This window comes from Osmerus eperlanus, chromosome 15, assembly GCF_963692335.1.
Source record: "Osmerus eperlanus chromosome 15, fOsmEpe2.1, whole genome shotgun sequence".
Taxonomy (NCBI): Eukaryota; Metazoa; Chordata; class Actinopteri; order Osmeriformes; family Osmeridae; genus Osmerus; species Osmerus eperlanus.
In genome coordinates, this window is record NC_085032.1 from 7,092,909 (window position 1) to 7,109,107 (window position 16,199).

Consider the following 16,199-nt stretch of genomic DNA (forward strand, 5'->3'; position numbering starts at 1 on the left):
ACGTCACCCTAGGTCCTGTGATGACATGAATCCAACATCAACACTCAGCACTAACACAGGTCAGTGTTCATCCTCACCTTGTTCTTTTCTTCCTTCTCTCTTGATTCTCTCTCTTCCCTCTCTCTCTCTCTCTCTCTCTCTCTCTCTCTCTCTCTCTCTCTCTCTCTCTCTCTCCTCCTCTCTCTTCCTCTCTCTCCTTCCTTCTCCCTCACCCTTCTCTCTCCCTCCTCTCTCTCTCTCTCTCTCTCTCTCTCTCTCTCTCTCTCTCTCTCTCTCTCTCTCCTCCTTCTCTCTCTTCCTCCTCTCTCTCCAGTCTCCTGCTGACCGCTGTAAGAAGATCCATGCAGGAGATGAGGTCATCCAAGTTAACCACCAGACTGTGGTGAGCTTCTCTCATCTGATCAGTGTGTGTGTGTTAGTATCTAGTCTGTGTGTGTGTCATTATCTACTCTTCTGTGTGTGTGTTATTATCTAGTCTTCTGTGTGTGTGTGTCATTATCTACATGTCTCTGTGTGTGCTAAAGTCTACTGTTCTGTGTGTGTGTGTGTGTGTGTGGGGGGGGGGGGGGGGGGGCTGGGACTGTTCTGTGTGTGTGTTGACCCTCTCTCCCGGCCCCCAGGTGGGCTGGCAGCTGCGTAACCTGGTGGGCTCTCTACGAGCAGACAAGGGGGGCGTGTCTCTGACGCTGAAGAAACGCCCACAGAGCACGCTTAGCTCCGCCCCCGCGCTGCTGAAGAACATGCGCTGGAAACCCTTAGCTCTGCAGGTAGGAGGTCCCCTAACCCTCTCGACCCCTCGACCCCTGGCCCCCCTAACCCCGACCACTCTGACCTCCCTGTCCTTCGACCCCCCGACCCCTCTAACACCCTGACCTCTCACCCCCTAGTTTAGCCCGTAGGCGTCTGATGCAGTGCTGTGCAGCATCTGCCTGCTGCGTGACAGATGTTGACCAACCAGAGGTTTAACTTCATAGCTCCTCCCACCCATGTGTGTCTGCAGCCAACCAGGAGCCCCGGCAGTGGTCCGGCCACGCCCTCAGGCACGCCCACCAAGAGCTCCGCCCTCCAGGACCTCTACATCCCGCCTCCTCCTGCTGAGCCATACACACCGAGGTAGGGATGTGTGTGTGTGGTGTGTGGGGGCAGTGCATGTACGTGCGTGTGTAAACAGTATGTGTCTATGTGTGTGTGTGTGTGCGTGTATATGTGTGTGTGTGTCCAACTAAGCACTATATGACGTGTCATGCACTGGGAGGCGAAGCAGCGACTTGTACGTGTGTCCCAGTAGGCTGTAACATCTGCAACAGCTTGCACAGAGCTACCAGAGAGAACTCACTCTACATGATTAGCCTTGAAATAAGACCGATGCAGCCGTCCGTGGCTGCAATCTACCCACAACCCAGTTTAATGGCGAGAGGCTTTGTTAACGACGCGCGTGTCGTGCTGTCTGCTGTCCCGGAAACGGCGGACGTAATTTTTTCGCAAACAAAGCCAGCTGAGAGGTGCGAGTGTCGAGAAGCAACCCTAACCCTTCACGGTATAGATGGAGCAGGCTGCCACAGCTGGGCTGGTTGAAGTGCTGGCTATTAGCTGCTCACAGCTGGGCCCTGTAGCCCCGCCTGCTGTCTGGTGATCAGGGGCAGGGACAGGCTGGCTGTCTGGGAGGGTCAGAGGGCCCCGGGGGCATACTGTTCCCCTCATGTGAGCTGTCATCTGTGGTCTGCCAGCATGGAGGAGACGGGGACAGCTGAAACACCTCTCTGGGAAATGTCTCGTGACAAGTATAGTGTTTATCTCTCTTGAATATCTTTATTTGGGGCATTTTTTCGTCTTTATTTCGTTTTGATAGTGACAGAAAGGGATAGAGACAGACAGAGTGAGAGAGGATGCCATGCAGGATTTGACCCGGGAATCGAATCTAACCCGGGCCCCTGCGGTAAGAGCTTCAACCACTCCACCAGGGCGCCCACACAATTAGTGTTAAACTGTTGGATTCTAGCCAGACGGCAAATGTCTAAAGTGTGTGTGTGCATGAGTTTCTGTGTGTGTGTGTGTGTGTGTGTGTGGGGGGGGGGGGGTGGGATGGGGGGCCGTCATGTGTGGGGGTGTCTCTTCGACAGAGTGTCTGTACAATTGATCGCTCGAGTCAATACCTTTTCAGAAGGCAGCGATAATGAACAAGTTTGACCAAGAGGGCTTCGTGTTCTGGTCGCGGTTCCTTTGTTGATGACTCAATGCTGTTGCCATAGGGCCGAAACGGGGACCTTGTCTGGCGATGAGGAGTCCCGTAACCATGGCGCCTCCTTGCTGGTCAAACGCTCGGAGTCGCCGAACTCCTTCCTGGATCAGGAGTCTCACCAACAAGAGGAGGAGGAGCCAGTTTACTGTACCACGCCCACCTATGGTACACGGAAAGATTGTCCGTGCGTGTGCATTCCTGTGCGGGTTTGTGCGTGTACGTGTGTGTCTGTGCGTATCAACGTGGGTTTTGAAGAGCGTGTCGGTGTGTGTATGGGTGTTATGCGTGTTTCTTTGTCTGGCTGTGTAGAACCTTCTGGAACAGATCATATAAACTATAATCCATGACATTACCTGAGGCTGTGTGACCTGTGGAGATGTGTGTGTGTGATGTTGCCACACTAGAGGAGAGCTTGGTTACGGTGGAATACAGTTATCACTTGGCAGTACTCCAGGGCCAAAGTGAGAACTGTGTGTTGGTGTTTGTGCATGTGTTTATGTGTGTTCATACCTACAGGCAGGCTTAGGCCTATCTCCATGCCTGTTGAGTGCAACTGGGTGGGGGACTACGAAGACCCAGCCAAGCTGAACAGGGACAACCGCAGAGGTTAGTGTGTGTGTGCTTGTGTGTGTTTGCGTCTATTTATGTTCAAGTGCCTGTGACTGTGCTTGTGTGCTTGTGTACATTCATCTGGCATGCGTGCGTGTTTGTCTATTTATGCGAGCGTATATAACTCGGCGCGTGTGTGTTTGTGTACATTCATCTGGAATGTGTGCGTCTATTCATGTTTCAAGTGCCTGTGACTGTGCTTGTGTGTTGGTATATGTGTATATATATATATATATATCTGGTGTGTGTGTGAGGGTGTGTGTGTGTGTTTGGCCTGCCCTGGCGCCTGCTAGATTCTGGTAAATGTCTCTCTGCATTATGTGGAGATCAATGGCTCTGCTCTCCCTCCCTCCCTTCTTCCCTCTGTCAGGTGGCATTAGAAAGAGAGAGAAAGAACTAGAATAAGAGGGAGTGGGAGAGAGAGAGAGGGGGGAAAGGAGCAGAGAGGGGCGAGAGAAGGAAAGAGAGGGAGGGCGCTGAAGACGAGACGCGCAAGACGAGGGAAAAAAGGGAACAGAGTGGAGGAGGCGGACAGAGAAAGCGACCATTCTCTCCGATCTCCACCTGAATCACTCACGCTGTTGCCATGGAGGCGCTGACAGCAGCTGAGCCGAGTGTGTCCCCTCCCATTGGCTGCTGCCTGGCAACCAGGGGAAGAGAGGGAGGAAGCAGAGGAGAGGTAGCAAAACTTGGGTTGTTCAGACCGTCGGTGCCTGTAGCATTGATGTTCATGTTACCAACATTGACTATGTTGGCTTCACTGATCATGCTAGCATTGGTGTCTATGAAACTTTGGTGTTTATGTTAAACACAAGTAAAAAATCCCAACAAGAACAGCTAATCAGTTCACGCACGCACACACACACTCACCTATCCTGATGGCCTGTTGTGATTTGCTGTTCCTCAGAAGCGTCTCTGCTGCGCTACGTGGGATTGGCTGGAAGAGAGGAGAGGCTCGGTTCGGAGGATTACTCCTCCCACACTGGGCGGAGCCAGAAACGCGACACGGGCAAGCGGAGCAACGACACTGGCAAACGCACCAAGAGGCGGAGCCACCACAGCCAGAGCCCCTCCCACTATGTCCTTCAGAGAGAGGCCACGCCCACAGAGCAAGCTGCTCTCTATCATGTGAGTGTGCAGGAACAGCAGTCTCTGGTGTCTGGTTCAGCCCGTCCAAAACAGGCCTTAGCAAACCAAAACACGATTTGCGTCCTACTTTTGCTCGGTCATCTTTGAATTTTCCGAGGGGTGTAATGTAGTGTAAAGCAGGGGAGTCAAACATACTGTCCAAACTCTGCGGCTCCTGATTCATCCACGGTACGTGTGGGGGCAGTTTCGCTGATCTGAGTCGTGGCTGACTCTACGTTCCGGAAGTCTCCGTTGCACACAAGTTTTACCACAAGTGTGTGGAGAGAGGGTGGAGTGGGCCGTCTCTCCATGCTTGAACATGACATCTGTCCATCGCTGGCCTGTCCCCTCCTGTCCTCCTCTGCCCCCTCCTGTCCTCTCAGACATCCTCAGCTGTCACTCTACATCTAATCCAAAGTGTCTTCACAGCATCTCCTTATGTAAGGCTGTGAGTGTGAGTGTTACGTGCGACACCAGAGCGAATGAGTGTGTGTCTGTGTGTGTTTGGGTGTACGTGTCTATCTTTTTCTGTGAGTGTGTGTGTGTATAAATGGGAGTGTCTGTATGTGTGTGTGTCTGAATATGTGTGTATGAGTGTGTGTTGGTGTGTGTGTGTATTAAAGCTGAGATGGCAGATGGTGTTATCAGTAGGTGTGGGCGGGCCTATGTCATCTGTCCTACTGAGCACAGTGCTGCGATTGGCCAGGGTCCAGCTCCCTCACGTATTAGGCTGTGACATCACACCAGGACCGACTGACTGGCTGACAGAAATCCGAGGAGTGAGATGGAATTTGGAATAATCACAAATACTTTTAGCTTGACAGAGCAAGGAACAAATACTGTCCACTAAGTGAGAACCCCCAAAATGTGCACTCTTGATTTAACAGAGAGTCCAGGTTTGCCAAATGGAAGAAGGTGAAAAAACCCCACAATGGTGGTCGCACAGTGGAAGTGGATCCAACTTTTACCAACAACAATCCACTCCCTTTTGCATTTCTATGATCCTTCCATCAACATCATCTGTAGGTCATTCTGCTCCATCACCCTTTCCACCTCCTGCAGTCTCTCTCTCTGCACCTCCCTTGTCTCCTCCCTCTCTCTCTCTCCCCCTCTCTCGCCTCCATCCCTCTTTCTGTTCTATGTTTAGAGGTGTGAGAGGTGCTACGGGGCGCTACAGCCTTCTGTGAGGGGGACTTTTACCTCTGCACCCCAGTGTGTGTGCGTGTGCGTGTGGACGCGTGTGAGGCTGTGTTGTCGTTCTGTGTGTCAGTGTGTTGACACAGTATTTACTGTATATGTGTGTGTGTGTTTTCCTTCTCTTCTTCCTGCTCTCACTAAGATCTGTCTTGTCTTATTTCCCAGAAATGTGTGCCGTGAGCAAAGATCCCTGATTCATCCTGACAGCCTCCTCCTCTCTCCCTCCTCACTTATCTTCCTCTTTCTCCCTCTCTTCCCCCCTCTCTTCCCCCCTCTCTCTCCCTCTCTCTCTCTCTCTCTCTCTCTCTCTCTCTCTCTCTCTCTTTCTCTCTCTCTCTGTCTCAGACGTACCAGCAGTCGACATCTCTCTCAAAGACCAGGAAGAAGAATAAAGGTGAGGGAGGAGAGCAGCCAATTAGGCAGCGGCATGCGTCGTCTTGTCATGCTAATTAGAGAGGGCGGAGCCCCGGTCACAAACACACAGACCAGCCATCCCCTAGCCTTGACACTCATCCCTCAGCCTCTCTCCTCCTCCACCCCTCCACCTTTCCCTTCCACCTACCCCACTCATCCTTATCCCTCCCCCCCCTCCCCCCGTGTGTCCAGGCCGAGGCCTGACCCTGCTGAGCCGCAGGCGGGTGTCCTGCAAGGCCCTGGGCCGGGGAGACTGTGAGGGCTGGCTCTGGAGGAAGAGGGACGCCAAGGGATACTTCTCCCAGAAGTGGAAGAAGTACTGGTTTGTTCTCAAAGAAACCTGTCTCTACTGGTACATCAACGAAGAGGTGAACCCACCACTGTGTGTGTGTGGTGTGTATGTGGGTGTGTGGGTGGTTTCTACAAAGCATGTACAACAGAGTTTAGTCCTGTTTTGCTCCTTGCTGACTTGCTCTCCTCTCCTCCACCCCTCTGTCCCGCTCTCAATCTCCCCCCCTCTCTCTATCTACCCCCCCTCTCTATCCACCCCCCCCCCCCTCTCTCTCTCTCTCTCTCTCTCTCTCTCTCTCTCTCAACCCCCTCTCTCTCTCTCTCTCTACCCCCCCCCCCCCTCTCTCTCTTCCCCCCCCCCCTCTCTCTCTCTCTTCATCCCCAGGATGAAAAGGCTGAAGGCTTCGTCAGTCTCCCAGAGTTCAAGATCGACAGAGCCAGCGAGTGTCGCAAGAAGTAGTGAGTATTCACTGACAGAATGATGGGTTTGTGAGTCGTTTGCGAGTGCATCTCTCCTGTTGCTGTGTGTCTTTGTAACTCTCCCTCTTCCTCCAGTGCGTTCAAAGCATGCCATCCCAAAGTTAAGAGTTTCTACTTTGCTGCCGATGGCGTGGATGACATGAACAGGTCAGTGAGTCACATGACACCGAATAATAATGATGTCACATGACCACAACCTGTGACCTCTCCACTAGCACCCTCCTCCAGGGTTGAGATATACAGTCTGTGTGGTCATGACAGTGGACAATGTCAGTCCACTCCTGAGGGCCTGATCCAGTTTTGCTTCCTGTTTCCTGTTTCCTGTGGGCGTGGCCTGCAGGTGGCTTAGCCGTCTGAACATGGCTGCTGTAGGATACACAGAGAGGATACGCCAGGAGCAGGGTGAGGAGGACACACACACAGGCACACTAACACACACAGGCACACTAACACACACACAGGCACACTAGCACACACAGGCACACTAACATACACACGTTATGTCCCTGGCTGTAACCTTGTGTGTGTGTGTGTGTGTGTGTTTCTGAATCTCCAGACTACTGGAGTGAGAGTGATCAGGAGGAGGAAGCCTCCAGCCCCAAACAGGACAGCCCCCCTCCCCCCTACGACACCTACCCCCGGCCCCCCTCAGTGAGTAGCCGCCCTCTACGACACCCTCTTTGTCACGCCCCTCCTTTTCTATCCCTCCATCTCAATCTCCCCCTTCTATCTCTCTTTCTCTCCCTCCCTACCATCCTCCCTTACCCTCATCTTCCCCCTCTCTTTTTCATCCCTCCCTCTCTCACATCCCTCCCTCTCTCTCATCCCTCCCTCTCTCTCATCCCTTCCTCTCTCACAACCCTCCCTCTCTCTCATCCCTCTCTCTCTCTCATCCCTCCCTCTCTCACATCCCTCCCTCTCTCATCCCTCCCTCTCTCTCATCCCTCCCTCTCTCATCCCTCCCTCTCTCTCATCCTTCTCTCTCTCACAACCCTCCCTCTCTGTCATCCCTCTCTCTCTCTCAACCCTCCCTCTCTCACATCCCTCCCTCTCTCATCCCTCCCTCTCTCTCATCCCTCCCTCTCTCACAACCCTCCCTCTCTCTCATCCCTCTCTCTCACATCCCTCCCTCTCTCTCATCCCTCTCTCTCATCCCTCCCTCTCTCTCTCATCCCCTTTCTCTCAGATGAGTGCGTACGTGGAGGGCAGGACCGGCCGTCTGTCGTCAACGGAGACGTCTCGTTCCCGCTCCTCTCAGGAGGACTTCCTGGGCGAGCCTGCAGTCGGCGGCAGCGAGGCGCAGTACCACACTGGACCACGGGGGGGCAGCAGCACTCACAGTGGCAGGAAGGCGATTGGGAGCAGCAGCAGCGACGCGCAGTACCGCTGTGATCCTGTAGAGGTCGGTAGTGAGCATTTTGTTTTCCTATTTTGATCAATAAAATGTTTTTGATTGACATTGGTGTAGATGGGTGTAGATTTTATTGTAATTTTTTAAAACTTTAAAATATACGTTAACGACCGCATCTTCAGTTATAAAAAAAGTTATCCAACCCACATTTGAAAACAAACCAACGCCCCCTGGATGTAGGTTACCTGAATTTCCCATCTCTACTACCTCTATTTACCCCCTGCCTCTCTTTCTCTCTCTCCCTCCTCCTGTAGTACCGCTCCAGTCCTGGGGGGGGCAGCAGTGAGACAGGCTCCCCGGGGCGCTCCTCCTCGTCCCAGCGACGCTCGTGGCAGGACCTGATAGAGACCCCCCTAACAGAGGCAGGGCTGCACTACCTGCAGACTGGACCCCTAGGTAACTGGTCCCTTAGGTTACTGGTCCCCTAGGTAACTGGCCATGACAGATGCAGGGCTGCAGACTGAGTCATTAGGTAACTGGTCTCCTAGGTAACGGGGGATAGCTCAGTGATATTAGACTGCAGATTGAAAGGTAGCAGGTTCGAATTCCCCCCTTACATTTTTCGGATGAAAATTAGAAGTGTTAGTGTTAGAAGCTAGGAAATGAACCGGACCACTGGGTTTCTGACTGGCTTGAGTCACATCTTATTTCTACCTGGTTTGAAACGCGGTGGTTGGTTTTGCTTGGTTTGTCCAGAAGACGCTGTGTTTGCGGACCCTGTGGTAGGGCTTGAGACCATGGCTGTGGGCGGAGTCTACACCCTCCCCGCACAGAGGAACCTCCCGTATCCCCTGGCAACCCAGAGGCTCATCCCCATGGCAACCCATGGAGGGAAACCCCGCAGTTACACCTTACCTCGAGACAGCAATCTGCACACAGTGCTGGCACCACCTGTAAGACAGGACCTGCACACACACACCGGTGAGTTAGACACACACACACACACACGCACACACACAGTCTCACGCACACACACAGTCTCTCTCACACACACTCTCACTCTCTCTTTCTCTCACTCACTCACTCACACACACACACACACACACACACACACACACACACACACACACACACACACACACACACACACACACACACACACACACACACACACATAATGGGTAATTAACTAATGTACACTGTCTCTCTCTCCCTCTCTCCCTCTCTCCCTCTCTTTGTCTCTCTCTCTCTCACACACACCCACACACAAGCACTGTGCATAACATGCATTACATGGCTATCATCCTCGGCATTCCCTAGATAGAATTCAGGTCTGTGTGTCAGCACATGCACATCTACTGCTCCCTAATGGTGACACTGTGAGCTACATCCCAGACGCTTCAGGCTCCTCCATATCTACCAACCTTCATGAAACTCAGGGCCTCATGTACGTACATTCGCAAACGCAGCGTTATTAGCGCCATGGCCAACCCGCTATCATGGATCAGCCACCAAAGTCAAAACAGCGATGACTATTTGAAATGATCCTGATGCCAATATTTGTAATGTAGCGAGGAGTTTAACAACTGCTGGAATGGAATGTGAACGCCGAGTCGGAGATTCGTGCGCTTTCTCAGGCGTTTTTTGTACATACCGCGGAATACATAATTAGGCGCACTTTACGCACCCCCTCCCATCTCTTTATGGGAAACTCCCACTTTCCCCTTGACCCTCCCGTGAATGCATATGCATGACACGGAAAAGCGCAATTTGCCATTTTCAGTTCCCGCGACAGGCAGTCTGCGTTTTTACCTCGTAAGTGCGGCATGTTTGTACATACCTCGCCATGCTTTTACGTGCAAATTGCGAAACAAAGACCCTGAAGTGGGCGCAAAAGCATTAGTACATGAGGCCCTCAGAGTTAGAGAAGTGCAAACCATCACCACACAAAATCACTTCCCCTGGTAAATCATGTCTGAAGTCTGGTCTAAAACAACAGTGGTATCCTTCTCGGAACGGGAACTGTGTGTGTGTGAGCTGTGTGTGTGTATTTGTGTGTGTTTGTGTGTGCATCTGACCTGTGTGTTTGCACGTGTGTGTGTATTTGACTCTGACCCTGTGTGTGTAGGTGCAGGTGAAGGGGCGTCGCTGGGCGACCTGTTCCGTGCATGTGAGCAGGGTGGGGTGTGTCCTCTGGGCCGGCCCTCAGAGCTCCGGGGTCAGACAGAGTTCAGACAGTCGTTCCTGCGCAGGGCGGCCGACCCCCAGCTTAACGACCGCCTGCACCGCCTGCGCATACTCACCTCCACTCTGAAGGTACACACACACACACACACACGCACTCAAACACACACACTACACCTCCTCCAGAAACATCACTCTGAACCCTAACTCTACACACCCAATGTATGTGTGTGAAGAATGTGTGTGTGTGTCTGTCCTGTGTGTGTGTGTGTGTGTGTCTGTCCTGTGTGTGTGTGTATGTGTGTCTGTCCTATGTGTGTGTGTGTGTGTGTGTATGTGTGTCTGTCCTATGTGTGTATGTGTGTCTGTCCTGTGATTTTCATCCGTGCGCTCCATGGTCGTGTCCTGCTTGGGGTCTGGTCATGTCGCTGGGGTTTTGTCGCTACGGATGTGGCTGCTTTGTTGCTATGGATACGGCTGCTTGGCGACCGTGCCCAGGTGTCCGGCTTCTTCTGTGTGGCCGTCGTCACGTCGCTAGTGTGTGCTGCTAGGAGGCGGAGCTTCGTAAGGGGGCGGAGCTTGTGCTGCTGTTGCTGCTGGCGTTGGTGTTGATAACCCTGCTCTTGTGCATCTGTCTGGCGTCTGCGAATTGGCCGTGAGTGCTGAAGCACGTCCTGTTTTCGTGCTGAATGTGTGTTTTTGTCTGTACGTGTTTATGAGAGAGAGAGAGATAAAAAAGAGAAAGTGAGAGATGAAGAGGAGTAGAGAGAAAGACTTAGTGGGAGAGAGAGCAAGAAGCAAGAGAGAAACAGAGAGAAGCGAGAGAGAGAGTAAAAGAAAAGACAGATTGTATGTGTCTTCTGAAAAAAAGTGAGTGACCGGCCCCTCCTTTGTTTCTGCGTCCCTATAGGACAGGGAGGGGGAACTAGCTCTGATTGACAGGCTGTTGGCCAATCCCCAGCTGTCGTCGGCAGAGTTCCAGGAGTGGAAGAGAGCCTATCAGGAGCTGTTCTCTCAGGACCCAGTCACACCGGCCGAGTCAGAGTCCGCCCAGCACACTCCCTCGCTCTCTCACACACACTCCTACATCGAGACGCACGTCTGACACTCACACACACACACACACCAAACAGTGTTGAGCGTCACTCCAGAAGCAGATAAACACATTTCTGATGGACCCAGACTGCCAGACTGTTGGCGTAATAAGCCTACAGTACCAGAGGAGGAACTGTATTTGATTATCCCGAGCCGCACGACAGGGACAGTACCAGACGTGTCAGCACCTGACTCCACATGGTTTGTAGCTGTGTCCTCTTTCAGACCACGATGGATAGGTAGAGCTCAGGAACGACTCTCCGACGACCCCCGCATCTGTGAGAAAGACTGCTGTGTCTTTAACACACACACATATGCACACACACACACACACACACACGTGGACGCAACACAAACACGCACATACACGCGCACACACACAGCCTATGACGGCCCCAGACATACTTGGACACAAGAGACAACTCGGGGAACTGCTTCCTCCAATAGCGTCACGGAGCAGCTTCTCTCTGCCCTCTGATTGGACAGCCATTTTACAGTATATTTCTATATCCTGCTTGATGTGCCATGTTTGTATCACCAGACAGGTTGTGTTAGCACAGATGTACAGTGTATACCGATGATGCAGCCTTATAGCGACACTTATATCAATATATCTAGCGAATGTTTATGATGCTGACAAACTGTGTCCAGGGCACTGAGTGTTTTGTGCAGGCAGTCCTCTATGTACATGTCTGCCTAGAGTTAGCTTGCACGAATTATAAGCACAAGTCTTTTCTACTCTAGCGGTCCCAGCGACTAGTACTAGGGACTAGGGCCCCAGTTTGTGCAGGTTTTGGTTCCTGCTCAGGACTCAGTCACATGGCATGAGGAAAGTCATACTGTAGGGATTGTTTGATTTCTTCCCATGTGTTAGGTCCGGGCTCTAGCCTAAAACCTGGTCTTCCTGTGGAATTTCAGACAGTACAGCATGTCACCTAGAAGTTCGATTATGCCAGATATTCTGTATCTCCTCAATAGGAATACCTGTAACTAATGTAATCATTGTACTGCTGCTGCCTACTGAACTGTCCCTCTAGACGCTGTACACAACTAAAGCAATTGTACACTGTAGTGTACACACACACACACACACACACAGGCACACACACACCGGCACGTACACTCGCACATACGTACAAACACAGACACACACGTACATGCATGCACACACACATCAGCACTTGCGCACATAGGTAACAAGATACACACACCCAAGTTTGTTTTACTATCCTAGTGGGGCCCAACCATTCACTTCCATTCAAAATGTTATCTCGAACCACTAACGCCTAACCCTTTCCCCCTCACCAGGCCACTCTCACAGACCCACTAAGAGTAGACACGCACACTCACACACTCACACACACACACACACACACACACATAAACGCATTGTTCTCAGTCTGGATGCTCTCCACATGCTGCTTCCCTGTGGTTGGTTCTAGTGGCATGTGTTGTCATAGTTATGGATGGTGAATTTGTGTTATAGATTTTTAGATCTCTTTATTCCCTGTGTAGTGCTACAGTATATATTGTTTGGACTTACTGTCTTTCCGTCAAGTCAGTTTATGCTTTAGCAATAGTACATGCTAATTATATTTATTTATAAATATATATACATATATAAAAATATATATATCTATTATGTTGACGTGTGGGGCAAGCTGGAGTTAATAAAGTTCAGCTGTTGGGAGGAGAGCTGTGTGTTTGAGTTTGTCTGTCGGGGTCATTCTGAGACGAGGAACTTCTCACCTGCTTTTCTTTCTCTGTCATCGGAAGTGTGAGAATATGTGTGTCCATGCGTACACGTGTGTGTGTGTGTATGCTGTGTGGGTGTATATGCTTGTGTGTGAGTGTGGGTGTGTACGTGTGTGTATGCTGTGTGAGTGTGTCTTCGTGCGTGCGTGCATGTGTGTGTTTGACAAACTAGGCCATTAAAGTGATTACATTCCAAGATGAAGCCAACATGCGCAGAGTAACAGACAGATGACCAGAACCAGTCAACATGTCAGATTAGAGAAACTTTATGTGTTTCATATTTCCTCATTAAATGACCATTTGGAATGTTAAACTATCTAATTATCACATTTGTTCTAACCAGTGTGATAGCAGATGGTATTTAAAGTTGTTAGATATTGATATAGAGATTACATTAAAAGTATTAAACGTTTTAGACAATGTAGACAACATTCAGTCCTAAAGCATTGCAATTCGACAATCGGTCTACAGAAACCAAACGAAACCAACACAGCAGATTCAGACATGCCGCTCAAACTGCGAAAAATGACAGTTTTCGAGCACATTGTTAAAAGACTAAAGTAGACTAAGTATACAGGCTCTGGAACTAGAGGGCTTGTTGCCCACCATAGCTGGCCCTACGTACACCTCTGTGATTGTTGGCTGAACAGCAGACTTCACTCTCTCAGGGCGAGAGGGTAAGAGATGAGTAGAGCAGGAGAGACCAATGCCCGAGGCCCTTGTGAAGATTTACTAACGTCTCAGCAGAGAAACGAGAAGTTAAGATGTTCATACAGTAGTTCACAGGGGATGGCAGTTATCAGCCAAAACAACTAGGACATGTTACTTCCTGTGTCTCCCACCATATACAAGCATGATTTGCATCTTTTCATTCAGAGATCTCCTCTCCTTCTCCTCCTCCTCTCTCTCTCTCCCTATTTTGAAACAGGCACACATTATTCCTCTCCTTTATTAGTGTTTGATGGATCTGTCCCATAATTCCTGTGTGTGTGTGTTAGTTGGGCAGAGCCAGCAGTGTACATTCAGAGCCACACAGAGGTCTGGGTAGCTGACATATCTCCTTCCAGCGGTCCTTCTCCCTGTCGTATTCTAGAACGCTTTTCACAGTGACTTCCTGTCCGTCCATCCACTTCCTGCCTCCGAATAGCAGGAGGGTACCGGAGGCAGTGACAGCCAGTCCATAGCTGAACGAGCCTATGAGGAGCGGGCGGAGGCGGGTCCAGTGATCCGCCAGCGAATCGTACCGCTCTATGTCGCAGAAGGGCTCGTACATTCCCAGAAGGGCGTAGATGCTCCCGGCAACCGTTGCCATGTGGTGTCGGAAGCGAGCGATGGACATCGGGGCTCTCGTCTCCCAGGTCTTCCCTCCAACGCCAAGGTCTAGAAAAAGAAGCTCTTTGCTGCTGCCTCGCTGGTCACCACGGCTACCACCTTGGTGACAGCCCTGGTGGCCAGGGATACCTCCAGAGACAAACAGGGCTTGTCCTAGCACGGCGGAGGCGTGGCCATAAAGGGGGCGGGGCAGAGGGGTGGCCCTCCGCCACACCCCTGCAGTCATGTTGTAAAACTCCACGGATGCCATCGAGGTGTGTGTGTCCGCGCGGGGGTGTTGTCCTCCTATGGCGTATATGACATCGTCAACCACACAGCAGGTGAACTGGGCTCTTGTCTCCAGCATGGACTCCACTTCCTCCCAGCATGCAAAGCGAGGGTCATACCGCCACACTTGGTTGGTTGTCGTGGTGGTGAGAGTTTTTCCCCCCTCCTCGGTTCCTCCCACGACCTCCTCTCCTCCAATCACAAAGAGGAACCCTCCAACACAGCACACGCAGTGGTTCTTTAGCAGTCGTGGGAGATTGGGGGCCAGTGATGACCACTTCCTGTTTTTGAGGTCGAAAGTCAGCACTTCCTGATCTGGAGAGTCTGGATTGACCCCACCCCCTACTAACAGCACATGATTGGCTGATGACCTCAGAGTGGTTTGTCTGCTCTGTCTGATTGGTCGAGCAGCTCCCTGCCCGTGATACTCCAGCGCTCGTGTCACATGACTCCTCATGAGAGGTGTGGCCATTGCTGGGTGGGCGTGGCTTAGTATTGCCAGGTCAGAGGGCGTGACCAATCCGAAACGTAGACGGCTGAGCAGCAGGTTTGAACGGACCAATGGCAGCGGCCCGTTCACCTCCAACCAATCCAGAGCCAGCCTCACTAGCTCTGCCTCCTTAACACCGGGAATCTCTTCGGCCTCCAGCACGGCTGTCAATGATTGGATGTTGAGCTCTAAGAGATCCTCCCTTTTGTCTTGTAACAATGCTGCCATCTCCATGGTGATGGTTTGATTGGAGGCTGCAAGGGCCTCCGGAAGGGCATGGCATTCCGCCAAGTTAGCGTAGCAACAGCAGGTGTTGAGTGACAACCCGTCGTTAAGGAAGCGATCGCATATCGACACAGCCTCATGCACCTGCAGGTACCTGGCGGTTTCCAAGACAATGGGAAGGGTTAAAGGTGATAGGCTGAGCCAACCAGAGTACAAGAAGTCCAGGATGATGTCTAGTCCCCGAGGCGTTAGCGCTGGGAGGCTAACAGTGGGCGCTAACCTCTCCACCGTGCTCTCTCCAAACAGAGCCCAGAAGTACTCACTGGAACTGGCCAATAGTGCGCGGTGACACGGGAAAGACACCCCCCCGGTTTCCAGGACGACGTCACACATCCTCCTATCAGATCGCAGACGCTGAAATCCTGACAGAAGTCCCGCTCCCTGGGAGGAACTGAAGAGGAGAGAGTAACTCTCCATCCAGAAGTAGGAGACAGAGAAGAAGAAGGAGAAAAGAAGAGGAGAAGAGGAAGCAGAAAAGGGAAGGGTAAACAGGGAGGGAGGAAGAGGTCAGCAGAAAAGGTGGAGAAAAGAGAGCTAAGGACAGGCTGAGGGGTGAGAATGGGAGAGAGGCGGAGAGGACGGATGAACAACAAACAAACAGAACGAGGAGAAGAGGGGGAAGGTCAAGAGAGAGGGAGGGAGGAACGGAGTGAAGGGGAGAGGCGAGGAGAAGAAGACAAAAAGAACAGAACGCAGAAGAGGAGGAGAGGGAAGAAGAGAGCTTCTCTTCAGTGTCGAGGTCTCTCCGTCTGTTTGTGTCTCTCTCCGCAGCGACAGGCATCTGACACATCAACACTGAGATAGGAAGGTTGACAAGCCGCCCCTGGTACACACACACTCACCCGACCCTCCCCCTGACCGACAAAAACACACCGCCCCCGTGACCTCTATCAGTGTGTGATCGAGTGTTTGAGCTGCCCTTTTCTCTCTGTCCAAGAGGGAGTATCTACCTCTCTCTGCCACACACACACACATGCTCATACACACACACACACATTGTGCAAGTTCTTACTCCTGGGTTCAGCGTCCCGAAGGATGATGAGGTCACAGGCAGAGGAGGCAGCTGTTATTCAGCGCCGAAC

General features: G+C 51.7%; 2 protein-coding genes across 2 annotated transcripts in view; one reads left to right on the forward strand and one right to left on the reverse strand.

Annotated features, from left to right (window-relative positions):
* cnksr2a (connector enhancer of kinase suppressor of Ras 2a) overlaps positions 1-11,634 on the forward strand; it is a 19,355-nt gene extending 7,721 nt beyond the window's left edge. Inside the window, 17 exon segments of the mRNA XM_062480343.1 lie at positions 314-382; positions 621-767; positions 1,001-1,113; positions 2,250-2,404; positions 2,756-2,845; positions 3,756-3,976; positions 5,519-5,567; positions 5,780-5,955; positions 6,264-6,337; positions 6,434-6,505; positions 6,699-6,760; positions 6,915-7,009; positions 7,545-7,760; positions 8,024-8,165; positions 8,466-8,690; positions 9,838-10,025; positions 10,804-11,634. Of these exon segments, the coding sequence (XP_062336327.1) occupies positions 314-382; positions 621-767; positions 1,001-1,113; positions 2,250-2,404; positions 2,756-2,845; positions 3,756-3,976; positions 5,519-5,567; positions 5,780-5,955; positions 6,264-6,337; positions 6,434-6,505; positions 6,699-6,760; positions 6,915-7,009; positions 7,545-7,760; positions 8,024-8,165; positions 8,466-8,690; positions 9,838-10,025; positions 10,804-10,998 (2,289 nt within the window). The 3' untranslated portion in view covers positions 10,999-11,634.
* A 956-nt stretch (positions 11,635-12,590) lies between these two features.
* On the reverse strand, positions 12,591-15,990 carry LOC134035093 (kelch-like protein 34). The gene has a single exon (XM_062479909.1). The coding sequence runs from the start codon at positions 15,532-15,534 to the stop codon at positions 13,738-13,740; it is 1,797 nt and encodes a 598-aa protein (XP_062335893.1). The 5' UTR covers positions 15,535-15,990; the 3' UTR covers positions 12,591-13,737.
* Between the last annotated feature and the right edge of the window lie 209 nt (positions 15,991-16,199).